The sequence below is a fragment of the Watersipora subatra genome, chromosome 2 (assembly GCF_963576615.1).
Source record: "Watersipora subatra chromosome 2, tzWatSuba1.1, whole genome shotgun sequence".
NCBI classification, from domain to species: domain Eukaryota; kingdom Metazoa; phylum Bryozoa; class Gymnolaemata; order Cheilostomatida; family Watersiporidae; genus Watersipora; species Watersipora subatra.
In genome coordinates this window covers 5779977-5795366 of record NC_088709.1, presented here as the reverse complement: position 1 = coordinate 5795366, position 15390 = coordinate 5779977, and the positions used below count along the sequence as shown (strand labels likewise).

General features: G+C 38.2%; 1 protein-coding gene across 1 annotated transcript; it reads left to right on the top strand.

Moving 5' to 3' along the window:
• The first annotated feature begins 5294 nt into the window (after window positions 1–5294).
• On the top strand, window positions 5295–6750 carry LOC137387894 (uncharacterized). Its single transcript, XM_068074405.1, has 3 exons — window positions 5295–5415; window positions 5764–6051; window positions 6380–6750. Exons 1-3 carry the CDS (start codon window positions 5295–5297, stop codon window positions 6748–6750), a joined length of 780 nt encoding a protein of 259 aa, XP_067930506.1.
• Window positions 6751–15390: the final 8640 nt, after the last annotated feature.

Here is a 15390-nt window from a genome sequence, read left to right as displayed (position 1 = left end):
ACCACCATCTCCGACCGAGGTTGAAGTGTCATGGTACGGACAACCTGCACCTTGCTCACCAAGGGTCGTCCGTCCCGATCTGTGCAGATCAGCTTCTGACCATTCACTACCAATGTGGATTCTTGGAAATTCATCTCACAGCATTGGTCTGTCAAGAATGGCATCCCGATGATGGCATCTTCTTTTAGGGGGCATACAAGAAGTGATACAGTCACTTGTACACTTCTGACTCGGATGGGTACGGTCAACATGCCATGAAAGTTTAGGCGAGACCCGTCAGCCATCGTGCCATAGTCTGTTCTCTCTACCAACTGAGCCTTCAACCCCGCGGGAAGCCGGTCAAAGACATGACGGCTGAGTAGGTTGGAGGTGCATCCACTGTCTACCAGGAAATGAGCAGGTCGGCCCATAATCTTCCCAGGTAAGAAATAGCTACTACTGTACGGTTTCCAAAGGGTGTCCGCAGCCACTCTCTCAGGACCGACCTGCTGAGTCGTCCGACCGGTGTGCTGCCACCTCTTACGCCGTCTCCTTGTCTGGAGCTTTTCTGTAACCACTGGGTTTGGGGTTTGGATTTCCTCTGTTTGCTGCTCAGTTAGTGAGTCAAAGGAGTTTTGTAGTAGGACTGAGGTCGACCCATGGGGGGTCTGAGGTCGACCCATGGGGGGTCTGAGGTCGACCCATGGGGGGTCTGAGGTCGACCTGTTCGACGTGGGGTTTGCCAAGGTGGCTTTCTCTGGTTTGAGGGTCCACAGTCAGTATGTCCCCCTACTGCTGTGGATGATGTCCGTTTCTCTGATGCTGGTTTCTTGCTGGCTGGGTAGCTGCCATCTGAGGACACTGTCGTCTGACATGTCCGACTATTCCACATTCCCAACAGCTGGTCGCCCTTCTGATTTGCTGCGGCTTTGGAGTAGTCCGACCTTGGCTTCTGGGTCGGCTACCATTGACCGCCAGTCTTGTCGTCAAGGTGGTCAGCTCCTTTAGGGCTACAAGGACATCTTCCAACGTAGCCGATTTTGTAGCTTGTGGGAGGTCGACCTGGGCTGCCTTGGGGTCATCCTCTTCCTCCCCTTCTATAGCCATGATGGTTGACCTTTGGATCAACCGAGGATTAAATGGCTGAATTTGCAGAAAGTCATTTCCAGCCTGCACTGCCTCTCCCAAAGTCTGTGCTCCCACCGCTAACAGATGCCTCTGTAGATAGGTGTTGCCCAATGTCATGGAGAAAGCATCTAATGCCATATTTGCACGATGGTGCTCAGGCAGATCAGCATAAGCTATATTGGCTAGTCTTTCTATTTCCGCAGCATGATCTTGCAAGCTAACCTTGACTTCCTTCTTGAGGTTTAATCGACTCCTGGCCTCTCTAACTGTCAGACCAAATTTAGTTCTCAAGGCTGCAAAGATGGCATCTGTAGTTTCTCCCCTGCCACAGCTTTTAGCACCGTCCTTCAGCACCTCTCTGAGGTGCAGACGTGCTGACCCTGCAGACCATTGATTAGCTTCAGCTACTTCCTGAAACTGACTGATGCACAGTTCAACATCATCACTGCCATCAAACTTAGGGGGCTTGAAGTCCCTCTCTGGTCGAGATTGCCGTAAAGCCTCAGTTATGGCGTCGGCCATCCGCCCATACTGATCAGCTTGATGGAGGTCAGCCTCAGCTGCCTCTCTCCTAGTTGACCGCCTTCCAGGCATGGTCAGACGATCCCACCGCTGCCACCAGTGTACTGGTTTTTGTCTTGGTCTACCAGTGTACCTAATGGCGACCCGACAGGTCGGCTTACATTAGCTTGCCGTGCCTATAACGGTATGTGATTATAGAAGACCACGTCAACCCTAAGGTCCGTCGTCTGATTAGCTTAGGTCGACCTCTCTGCTACTAATTAGGTCGACCCAGTCAGGGCACCTTTAGCTGCTGACCCCCGTAGTCAACCAGCTGACCGATGATGCCTATACTGGTCAACTATCCTGCATTAATTCTTGCTGACCGCTCAAGCGAGAAATGAAGAGAGAGTGTGTGTGTGTGTATAATTGTATTGACTAGACTACAAAACAACTGCCCCCACTGCGGCTATGCCTTCCTTTATATAGGTTGCAGCTCGCCCATATAAGGGCATAATGACTATATATGGTAATAATGACCATATATGGGTTAATGACGCGGGGTTGACTAATAATGTAAGTAAGCATGCACTTGAAATGAGCTGTATAATACGAGGAGTAACAAATCTGCCACACTATTCTCTTAACGTAAGTTACGTGATATACATCACTATATGTGCGAGGTTTAAGCGCCATTACTGTTATCTTTTTCTTCTGTCAATAAATGCAATCGTAACCATCTGCACTTCGTGTACACTTTAAATGCGTACCAAAACATAATAGGCTTAGACACAAGTTCTACGGTAGGCTACACGTAAGTTTTTAACAAACTATCGTTGACATCCTGACCTACGTTAGTTTTATTGTGTACTACTTTATTGCAGCCAGCATATGTTGTATGAAAATGAATTAGTTACGGACGAATGTACTGTAGTTGTAAAGTACTTACTCTTTTACGCTGATCGCTTTTATAAATAAATGATAACGGTAATTAAACTTGACAATAAACATGTTTGATCAGTTAATTTCTGTCTATTTGACGCCAGTCAAATTTGCTTTCTTTTTTGCCAAATTTTGCAGGAAAGCTTATAAAAATATACGAATAGTGCACCAAAAAATGCTACAAAAGTTTGGAAATCACAAGATTCGTATCGGTTATTTAGCTTCCGTTTGAACTAGGTCTCGTCTGCAACGATCTAGGTTTGCATTGTCGTGGCGAGTCCATCTTCAATATTTTTTAAACCGATTTGAGCATCACTCGGGCGTGAAATTGCGATTGAGCATAAATTTACCGTGGGTTGTCGAAAGAAATTACCACAAGCGCCCTGACTTCCGAATGGATCAGGTACATACTGAAACAACTGTTTATGTTGATGTCGCCGAAATTTTATTGGTCGAAATACTGTCAAAATTTGCCGAAATTCCATTTGTCGAAATTGAAGCCTTTCGTCGAAAAGTGTAATTGTGGTCGAAATTTGTTCAAAAAGGAAGTTGTTTAGTCGAATGTAATAATATTGGACAAAATGTTGCTAATTATAATATAAATAGTAAGTTTTTATCTGTTAGTTAAGTTTCTTTTCAACATATTGTTATCAGTAATCGTCAGCTAAAATATACGCATTGCTATAACTGTTATACCAAATAATACTTTGCGTACACACTTGTAATATGCATGCAACAGATTTTTCATGGAATTCTGCGACATTTGGGTGCAATATTGTGTATTCCTGTACTACAAGATCAAATTTACGAGGCAAATTTAGTTTCTTGAAAGCTAACACGGCTTTATCGACGTATCTAAGTTTATTTGTTTCACATCCTATATTCAGTGAAGTATTGTGAAAGTGTATATGCCTGTCTGATTTTGAAGTTATGGCTATATATATATATATATATATATATAGCCATAACTTATATATATATAGCCATAACTTATATATATATAGCGATATATATATATGTATATATATATATACATGTACATACATGTATATATGTATATATATATATATATACATGTATATTGGGAATTATAGCGCAATGATAGTGTTATAATACAAGTCTTTATTATGGGCAACCGCCATAATACCATATACTTTTTAAGCTTGTGGATTCATTCATCAGCATAGCTGTGCAATTGTTGTAGCTTATTTTGTTCTAAATGAGCTATCTACCTTCAGTATTAGTATGAGTCCAAATCTCTTTATATGTGACAGGTTGTGTCATTTTCAATGCAAATGAGGTCAGATCACAAAATTGTTTTTCAGCCCAATGTAATAGAGAAATTTCTCAGCTTTTCAAAACTGTTTTCGGAATTGAAATCGAAGCAACTTAACCTGAGATACAAGTCTTTATCGAAGAAGGTGTTGGTCAATATGGTCGACACCACAAATTGAGAAATTTGTCTTTAAAGTTGATGTATTGAATTTTAAACAGTATTATTTGTTGACGTTTTGGAATATCATAGCAACCACACGCTACAGACATTATATTTTCATGAATGTTGAGATCTATAGGGAAGAGAACATGGCGAACGATATGAAATGGGTTCTGATGATGTCACTTCAACTCGAATACATAAAACAGTGAGGTCATGGTCACATGTTGTGTCGTTGGAAAGGAACACGTTGATACACAGTAAAGGAGTTACTACCAAATTGTGTTGCACATTGAATTGATTATTTTGAGCATAAAATAGATGCAAATGTATCAGTGTTAGAATAATAACCCAATGCACTCACAGAACTTTTACTGAGATGAATGAGTTAGCGTCTTTAGGGTAGACGATCCAGGCTTCTGAGCCCAAAGAAGAATCAAGCGATGTCAACTACTGTATAGTACTCTCGGTGAGTGATGACATACTTTATTTAATTACATCCAGCAACACACCGAAGGAGACATTGGGCATCTTACAAAAACATTTCCAGCGAAACACTCTAACAAATAAGCTATTCCTAAAGAAGAAGTAATTTCGTACTATCATGCGTGAGGGATCATCAGTTGGGCAACATATCAAGTCCATAAAAGAGCTCACTGACCAGCTAGCTGCCATCAATGCAGCAATTACAGAGGAGGATCAAATTGTAACCCTATTAGGCAGCCTTCCAGAAAGCTATTCAATGATGGCCACTGCTCTGGAAGCAAGGGGAGATGATCTCTCATTGAGTTATGTGCAACAAGCACTAATAAATGAAGAGCAACGCAGGGAGCAGAGCACCCTGGCTTCTGCTGGGGCATCAAGCAGCAATAGGGAAAATGCCAATCCTGATGCTCCATTTGCTGCTGGTCGTTACAATCAGAGGAGCAGATACAATCTACATAGAACCATGCCTAAATCCTGCTACCTATGTAACAGTCCTTCTCATCTCAAAAAGGACTGTCCTAAACTTAGACATCGAGAATCTAGTTATCACGATGCCAAACAAGCAGCCGATAATGTAGATTGAGATAGCTCAGCATTTATAGCTGGAGCACACAACAACACAAGCAACAAGGTAAACAAGTGGCTGATTGACTTAGGGGCCACAAGTCATATGACACATGATCGAACACTATTCAAGGATTATTCACAGTTTGAGACTCCACACAAAGTCAGTCTTGGGGATGGGCACACATTAGATGCAGTTGGTATAGGTAAGGTTGCAGTCACAACTTTGGTGAGTCGTAACAAGTACAAACCTAACACTATGCATGATGTGCTCTATGTACCTGAAGTGAAGGTCAATCTATTCTCTGTAAGATCTGCTACTACAAAGAATGTTATCATCCAGTTTGGGCACTCTAAGTGCTGGCTAAAGGATAAACACGGTAAGCTTCGTGCCACTGGTACAATGATCGACAAACTGTATTATTTGGACACTAGCAGACTACATCAAGCTTCTGTAGCATGCGATTTATGGCATCAGCGACTAGGCCATGCCAATGTTCAGAGTATTAGGTTTGCATGTACTAATAGCTTAGTAAATGGAGCAGATTTGTCTAATGTGCATGTTGACATGTGTGAACCATGTATCAATGGAAAGATGGCTAGGAAAACTTTTTCTAAACATGCTGATATAAGGTCCAGTCGACCTTAGGAACTAGTACATATCGATGTTTGTGGTCCAATGAGAACCAGATCAATAGGTAACAGTGTGTATTTTGTCTCTTTCATAGATGACTATACTAGATATGCTTATGTATATTTTATTCGAGAGAAGGCAGAAGTCCTTGAAAAGTTCAAACAGTTTGAAGCCTTGGTAACCAATCAGCTAGGGATGGCTATAGGTGCAGTGCGCAGTGATGGGGGAGGTGAATATGTTGGAAGGGACTTTAAAAATTATTTTTTGTCTAAAGGCATACACCACCAGCTAACGGTTCGTTACACACCTGAGCAGAATGGTGTGACAGAGCGCTTTAATCGTACCATCTGTGAATCCGCAAGGGCAATGATAGCGGCTGCAGGTTTGCCAAAGTGTTTTTGGGCAGAGGCTGTTGCTACAGCTGTGTACACTAGAAATAGACTTCCCTCAAAACCTATCAAAACAACGCCCTATGAGTTGTGGTTTAACCAAAAACCAGACATTGGGCATCTCAAAGTATTTATATGTGCTGCCTATTGCCACATTCCTGATCAACTTAGGAGTAAACTTGATGACAAAGCGCAAGTTGTGGTGTTTGTAGGTTACAGTATAAAGGCATAAAGGATTTAGACTGTATGATCCTAGGCAAAATCAAGTTGTTGTTCGACGGGATGCTATTGTTGATGAAAGTAGGTTAGGATTACCTGTAGCAGAAGAAAGTAAAAATCAGTCAATAACACCCACAGTAGATTTATCATCCCCTGTTGGTACTGACAAAGCTAAGACTGATGAGATAGTCAAACCTCGCTATTCTACGCATCCCCATAACCCGCCTGTCAGATATGGCATAGATGAGTACATGTGTACCAGTACCCATCATGTGGCAATGCATGCTTGTGGTTTAGTTGAGCCGAGAAGTTATTCTGAGGCCATCGCAAGCCCTCATTCTAAGGATTGGCTAGCCGCTGCAAAATGTGAATATCAGTCCTTGATCGATAATGACACATGGGAGCTTGTAGAGCTACCTGAAAGGCGTCGCGCTATCGATAGTAAATGGGTTTTCATGGCGAAGCATGATTAAAATGGTATGGTAGAAAGATTCAAAGGTAGGTTGGTGGCAAGGGGATTTGAGCAAAATATCTCCCAGCCAACTACTATAAACATTGACAATGTCTCTGCTGCTGCAATTGCTAACAACTCCAAGAGCAGTAAGCGTATAAAGCACATGGACATAAAATTCCACTATGTAAGGGAAGCCATATGTGACAAATCTGTTGCAACGGTTTACTGCCTCACGGAAAATATGTTGGCCGATATTCTGACTAAGCCGCTATCAAGTCAGCGTATCAATCACATGAGTTTAGGATTGGGTGTGGATACGTAAAATGAAATTTTATTTCCAAGATTTTAATAACAATAGCTGGACGCGCACACCAACACTTAGAAATATATACATAAATGCTTAGTAGAAGTTCATAGTAAATATGAGTATACCGCTAAAAATGAGTATTTGCTTTCGCTTATGTACTTTTCTCAAAATCTCCCACGTGGAGTGCTGAACTGAAAGAAATCACTGATTTGAAATCAGTCATCGTGTCTTTTCCAAATGTGAAATTGTTTTCGGCAAACCACAATTCGGCGTCTTTTTTATATTGATTACCAATATTGATTATTATTTTATATTAATTACCATTGCCAACTTTGAACTGGGGCAAAAATTTTTTAAATTTGTATGGTGAAATAAAATTCGTATGATGAGGTGAAGACCTCACCATGATCAACTTCATAAGGGGAAAAAATTGTATATCAGGGTAATCGTACCCTGAGGGTGCATTGTATAGGTATTATCTTATCATTTGCGATTGTTTTTGATGTTTGAGGTGATCTGACTGCCAGTATTTTTCATGGTTAAAATCGACAAAACAACTGAAACACTCTGTTTTAAGCGGGCGGTGAATTTGTGATGCATAAAACGGCGTATAGGAAAAGGGTCCACAAGCAATAAATAAGCGGTCCCTCCTTTGAAAAATCATTAGTTCGAGTTTTTAATTTATGTCGTAATAAATGTTATAGTTAACCAACTATGCGTTTGTGATTTCAAATTTTTTTGATGTCAGATAATTCGCTATTCGCAGTTAGACTCTGATAAGTTAGGCATTAACGTAAGCAAAATTGACTTTTCTGGATGGAAGGTCGTGTTTTAGTAAATCATTTTGGCAAAACTTGAAGAGCGAAAGTACTAACACTATAAAATCGTTGTGGATTGTGGGAGAATTAACTGATTTACTGAACGAGAATCTGCTTTAATCCGAATCTCCTTTAATCACTGATCGTCACGATGCATTGAATAACAACAGAATTGCAACCTGGTCACCTGGAAAATTCTGAGCATCAGGGGTTGAAAGATTTGGGCAAACAACTTATGGTTAGAGCTGACATGCTATGCTGCTGGGGAAGGTATGAGAACATAGGTACACTGTATCTCTATTTGTGTTATAGCGTCATCTACTTACTACACTAAAGTAAAAGGAATAATGTTACCACTTATGAATACATGTACTAACTAGAAACACCGCACAATTGATTCTAGTAAGTTAACTGGTCATTTACTACTCTATACTCTTTACATATATAGACATATATAAATATATATATATATATATAGACATATATAAATATATATATATATATATATACATATACAGTAATACTTCAACTTACGAGTGCTCCAACGTACGAGAAACTTGAGATACGAGCCAGCTTTTAAGCAAGTTTTAGCACTAACATACGAGCCATATTTGAGATACGAGCATGTGAGTCAGTTGCCAAGTATGCCGGAGGTGTTTTATGACAACAGCATCAAATCTGTATTTTTCAACTGCACATGTTATACTTTTGTACCGTGTTTTTGTGCGCGACTTTCAGTGCAGAATTATGTGAATTAAAAGTAGGCCTACTGTGCGTAGACTAGTGCTGGGACGATATCAAAAATTAGTTTCGGTACGATATGATAACGTAGTCAACCGATATATCGAAATATCGGTTATGTTATTCGGAGTTGTCTTACCTGCCAGAAAAACTACCATGAAAGAACAACTCCCTAATGAATCTATATACCGGTATAATTCACTGAAGAATCGGGTATCAAATAGGTAGAGTAGAATATCCTTCGTTTTTCGTGACGTCTTTCTATCGTTGTCCGCCATCTTTATGGAGAACTTCTATCGTTAAAAACACGAAGCTTCTGCAATTAATTATGTTTGTTATGCTTTTGTTTGCAAATTTTTTATTGTAGTATCAAAACAACATCAAAAATACTATTATTCATGTAAACATCAACGATACTTACACAGTCAGATGATACAGGCCATATTATAGTCATCAAGTTATTAATAACAATTAATCTCACCACAATCAATACTCATAGAAGACCTATTCTTCAAACCTGAACTCTTGTATATAGTATCAATCAATTTATTTTTGTAAAAGTTATCCTGCATTACTTATTTGAAGTCATCATCTCATGTAAATTTTATTTTAATTTTTTTACCAATAATCTCAAACTAAACATGAATTGTTCACTACTATCTTGCATTCAGGATACTTTCACAGGTTTCATTTTATTTGTTAATATGCCTGAAAATAGAGGCTTTTTGTTATCAGCAAAATTAAACATCACTCACTAACATACTATTAATCAAGAGAATGACGATAGTTTTCTACAAAGATGGCGGCTTTTTCGTGAACGCGCGCGTTTGCAAACAATGCGATGACGTCAAAAAACCGATAGATCAACAATATCGTCCAATATCGACGGTATCCGATATTTCGATATGGGCAGAAAGCACTCGGTACGGTCGGTATCAGAAAGTGATATCGACCATTGAACTTAAAACCCCTGGAATGGCAATCACGTGACTTTTACGTTGATAATAATACGTAAACGTATGCGCCATATTAGAGAGCTAATCGAATGCTAGTTCCGTTTGTAAACAAACGGTGAAAAATGACAGAAATGTACATGTTGAATAGTTATTTTCCAGCTGGGTGTTCATGAAAGCTACTCCTACACAACGTTTAGAGTGCCCTGATAGAAGAAAACCTATTTATAACATATGGAGTAGGATATATCAAATGATAAGTAGATGTATAATAGATTTTCGTGGACCACATATGTTACTCATACAAACTGTTGTATAACAAATGCATAAACCCAGCAAATGATATATTCAGGCAAATAACAACTGTTCCATTATATTAAAATTTATATTACATATGCATAAATGCATATGGAAAAACTTAGCACATGAAGTATTTCGATAAAAACAACACATAGGTATGCTGCAAAAACAGAAACTGTTTTCAAGATTTAAGTGATAATAGCTTATGAATGTATGATATGTATAATACAGTATCTGTAAAAGATGGAATGAACTACTGCAACAACTAAACGGAAATTAAAAACCGTTGTAATAGAGAATAATCAAAATAATGCAAACAAGGAAATGCAGGAATTAGTGTAATCAGATGATTAAACTTATACATACACGTTACAGAAACTGTGTAAAAGGAGATTTGTATAGAAGTGGATATTGAGCCAAGGTGCATTAGTTTCTTAGAACTAAATTAGATTAGGAATTACAGCACAACAACAGCTGCAGATGAATATTACATAACAGTGATTATATTGTTACTGGCCTTTAAAAAGTACTACTTTAGTATTGTATGCCAGTAGTATGTAGAGAGCAGATCTACACACGTTTGCACTTAAAGTGAGATTTTGGGTACATTTTAGCCCGAGAACCTCGGAGAATGGTGTTGTCTGATGGAAAGTTTGGGGGGGTAGGTGTGTGAGTGTTGGGAGCTAAGGTTATGAAGTTTGAGAGGAATTGTGGGAAGGATGCGGTGCTGGTCGAGAGGAATTGTGGGAAGGATGACGTGAAGAGGGCGATGGTTTCGGGTTTCGATGCGATGGGTTTGGGGTTCGGGTGTCGACGAGTTGAGCGATCGATCGTCGAATGGTTGGGGTTGGGTTGGCGACCGGTGGGGTGAACGGTGTTATGTCGTTTCGGTTGAATGAACGCTGATGTTGGACAGTGGATCTCGCGGATTATCGAGGAGAGCGAGAGATTACCGGATGAGTGAGGGGGTTAATATCTGGGACATCGAGGGGTTGATTTTCTGGAGATTGTTATATATTTGAAACATTGAATATATATGAGAAAGTGTTTATGTACAAAGTTATTTTTTTGAAGATTTGATGTTTTTGTAATGTTGAAGCTCTTGAATGGTTAAGAATTTTAAGGATTTTATTTTCGGGTTTTTTTTGTATATATGTAAGATTGAAATTTGTTGGAGAAATTAATACGTTGAATGAAAGATCAGTTTTATTACAAAATTATTCACTTTAAAAGATATATTTATATGTATTATTCATTATTTCCATCATAATTTCGTTTCAATAAAAATAAAATAGTTTATGTTTAACTTGAAATATATGAAAATGTTCAAGTAGATAGGTCACAATAAAGATAATATAGTATAAATGAAACATTGAATATATATATAAGAAAATGTTCATGTACAATCTTTAAAACAAAGTTTGTATCGAGTTGTTCATCGATCACTCATCGTCATCGGAAATAGCTATGATAGCAGGATACTTTTTGCATTGTGCCGAACTCTCGTGAGAGATCATCATGAGTAATCAGTATATTGAGAACTATTCCATGAAGTGGTAAAGCACCCATAGATCCTTTAATTAGATTAAACTAGTAGACTTGCTAGTTCCATGCACCGTGAGAGATCATCATGAGTAATCAGTATATTAAGATTTATTCCATGAAGTGGTAAAGCACCCATGGATCTTTTAATTAGATTAAACTAGTAGACTCGCTAGTTCCATGCACCGTGAGAGATCATCATGAGTAATCGGTATATTGAGAATTATTCCATGAAGTGGTAATGCACCCATGGATCCTTTAATTAGATTAAACTGGTAGACTTGCTAGTTCCATGCACCGTGAGAGATCATCATGAGTAATCAGTATATTGAGAATTATTCCATGAAGTGGTAAAGCACCCATAGATCCTTTAATTAGATTAAACTAGTAGACTTGCTAGTTTCAAGCGCCGTGAAAGATCATCATGAGTAATCAGTATATTGAGAATTATTCCATGAAATGGTAAAGCACCCATAGATCCTTTAATTAGATTAAACTAGTACACTTGCTAGTTCCATGCACTGTGAGAGATCATCATGAGTAATCAGTATATTGAGAATTATTCCATGAAGTGGTAAAGCACCCATAGTTCCTTTAATTAGATTAACTAGTACACTTGCTAGTTCCATGCACTGTGAGAGATCATCATGAGTAATCAGTATATTGAGAATTATTCCATGAAGCGGTAAAGCACCCATGGATCCTTTAATTAGATTAAACTAGTAGACTTGCTAGTTCCATGCACTGTGAGGGATCATCATGAGTAATCAGTATATTGAGAATTATTCCATGAAGTGGTAAGGACCCATAGTTCCTTTAATTAGATTAAACTAGTAGACTTGCTAGTTCCATGCACTGTGAGGGATCATCATGAGTAATCAGTATATTGAGAATTATTCCATGAAGTGGTAAAGCACCCATAGTTCCTTTAATTAGATTAACTAGTAGACTTGCTAGTACCATGCACTGTGAGAGATCATCATGAGTAATCAGTATATTGAGAATTATTCCATGAAGTGGTAAGGACCCATAGTTCCTTTAATTAGATTAAACTAGTAGACTTGCTAGTTCCATGCACTGTGAGGGATCATCATGAGTAATCAGTATATTGATAATTATTCCATGAAGTGGTAAAGCACCCATAGATCCTTTAATTAGATTAAACTAGTAGACTTGCTAGTTCCATGCACTGTGAAAGATCATCATGAGTAATCAGTATATTAAGAATTATTCCAAGAAGTGGTAAAGCACCCATGGATCCTTTCATTAGATTAAACTAGTACACTTGCTAGTTCCATGCACTGTGAGAGATCATCATGAGTAATCAGTATATTGAGAGTTATTCCAGGAAGTTGTAAAGCACCCATGGATCCTTTAATTAGATTAAACTAGTAGACTTGCTAGTTCCATGCACCGTGATAGATCATCATAAGTAATCAGTATATTGAGAACTATTCCATGAAGTGGTAAAGCACCCATAGATCCTTTAATTGGATTAAACTAGTAGACTTGCTAGTTCCATGCACTGTGAGAGATCATCATGAGTAATCAGTATATTGAGAACTATTCCATGAAATGGTAAAGAACCCATGGATTCATTAATTAGATTTAACTAGTAGACTTGCTAGTTCCATGCACCGTGAGAGATCATCATGAGTAATCAGTATATTGAGAACTATTCCATGAAGTGGTAAAGCACCCATAGATCCTTTAATTAGATTAAACTAGTAGACTTGCTAGTTCCATGCACTGTGAGAGAACATCATGAGTAATCATTATATTGAGAATTATTCCATGAAGTGGTAAAACACCATAGATCCTTTAATTGGATTAAACTAGTAGACTTGCTAGTTCCATGCACTGTGAGAGATCATCAAGAGTAATCAGTATATTGAGAATTATTCCATGAAGTGGTAAAGCACCCATGGATCCTTTAATTGAATTAAACTAGTAGACTTGCTAGTTCCATGCACTGTGAGAGATCAACATGAGTAATCAGTATATTGAGAATTATTCCATGAATTGGTAAAGCACCCATGGATCCTTTAATTAGATTAAACTAGTAGACTTGCTAGTTCCATGCACTGTGAGAGATCGTCATGAGTAATCAGTATATTGAGAATTATTCCATGAAGTGGTAAAGCACCCATAGATCCTTTAATTAGATTAAACTAGTAGACTTGCTAGTTCCATGCACCGTGAGAGATCATCATGAGTAATCAGTATATTGAGAATTATTCCATGAAGTGGTAAAGGACCCATAGATCCTTTAATTAGATTAAACTAGTAGACTTGCTAGTTTCAAGCGCTGTGAAAGATCATCATGAGTAATCAGAATATTGAGAATTATTCCATGAAATGGTAAAGCACCCATAGATCCTTTAATTAGATTAAACTAGTACACTTGCTAGTTCTATGCACTGTGAGAGATCATCATGAGTAATCAGTATATTGAGAATTATTCCATGAAATGGTAAAGCACCCATAGATCCTTTAATTAGATTAAGTTAGTACACTTGCTAGTTCCATGCACTGTGAGAGATCATCATGAGTAATCAGTATATTGAGAATTATTCCATGAAGTGGTAAAGCACCCATGGATCCTTTAATTAGAATAAACTAGTAGACTTGCTAGTTCCATGCACTGTGAGAGATCATCATGAGTAATCAGTATATTGAGAATTATTCCATGAAGTGGTAAAGCACCCATGGATCCTTTAATTAAATTAAACTAGTAGACTTGCTAGCACCATGCACTGTGAGAGATCATCATGAGTAATCAGTATATTGAGAATTATTCCATGAAGTGGTAAGGACCCATAGATCCTTTAATTAGATTAAACTAGTAGCCTTGCTAGTTCCATGCACTGTGAGAGATCATCATGAGTAATCAGTATATTGAGAGTTATTCCATGAAGTGGTAAAGCACCCATAGATCCTTTAATTAGATTAAACTAGTAGACTTGCTAGTTCCATGCACTTTGAGAGATCATCATGAGTAATCAGTATATTGAGAATTATTCCATGAAGTGGTAAAGCACCCATGGATCTTTTAAATAGATTAAACTAGTAGACTTGCTAGTTCCATGCACTGTGAGGGATCATCATGAGTAATCAGTATATTGAGAATTATTCCATGAAGTGGTAAAGCACCCATGGATCCTTTAAATAGATTTAACTAGTAGACTTGCTAGTTCCATGCACCGTGAGGGATCATCATGAGTAATCAGTATATTGAGAATTATTCCATGAAGTGGTAAGGACCCATAGATCCTTTAATTAGATTAAACTAGTAGACTTGCTAGTTCCATGCACTGTGAGAGATCATCATGAGTAATCAGTATATTGAGAGTTATTCCATGAAGTGGTAAAGCACCCATAGATCCTTTAATTAGATTAAACTAGTAGACTTGCTAGTTCCATGCATTGCGAAAGATCATCATGAGTAATCAGTATATTGAGAATTATTCCATAAAGTAGTAAAGCACCCATAGATCCTTTTATTAGATTAAACTAGTAGACTTGCTAGTTCCATGCACTGTGAGAGATCATCATGAGTAATCAGTATATTGAGAATTATTCCATGAAGTGGTAAAGCACCCATGGATCCTTTAATTAGATTAAACTAGTAGACTTGCTAGTTCCATGCACTGTGAGAGATCGTCATGAGTAATCAGTATATTGAGAATTGTTCCATGAAGTGGTAAAGCACCCATGGATCCTTTAATTAGATTAAATTAGTAGACTTGCTAGTTCCATGCACCGTGAGAGATCATCATGAGTAATCAGTATATTGAGAATTATTCCATGAAGTGGTAATGCACCCATGGATCCTTTAATTAGATTAAACTGGTAGACTTGCTAGTTCCATGCACCGTGAGAGATCATCATGAGTAATCAGTATATTGAGAATTATTCCATGAAGTGGTAAAGCACCCATAGATCCTTTAATTAGATTAAACTAGTAGACTTGCTAGTTCCATGCACCGTGAGAGATC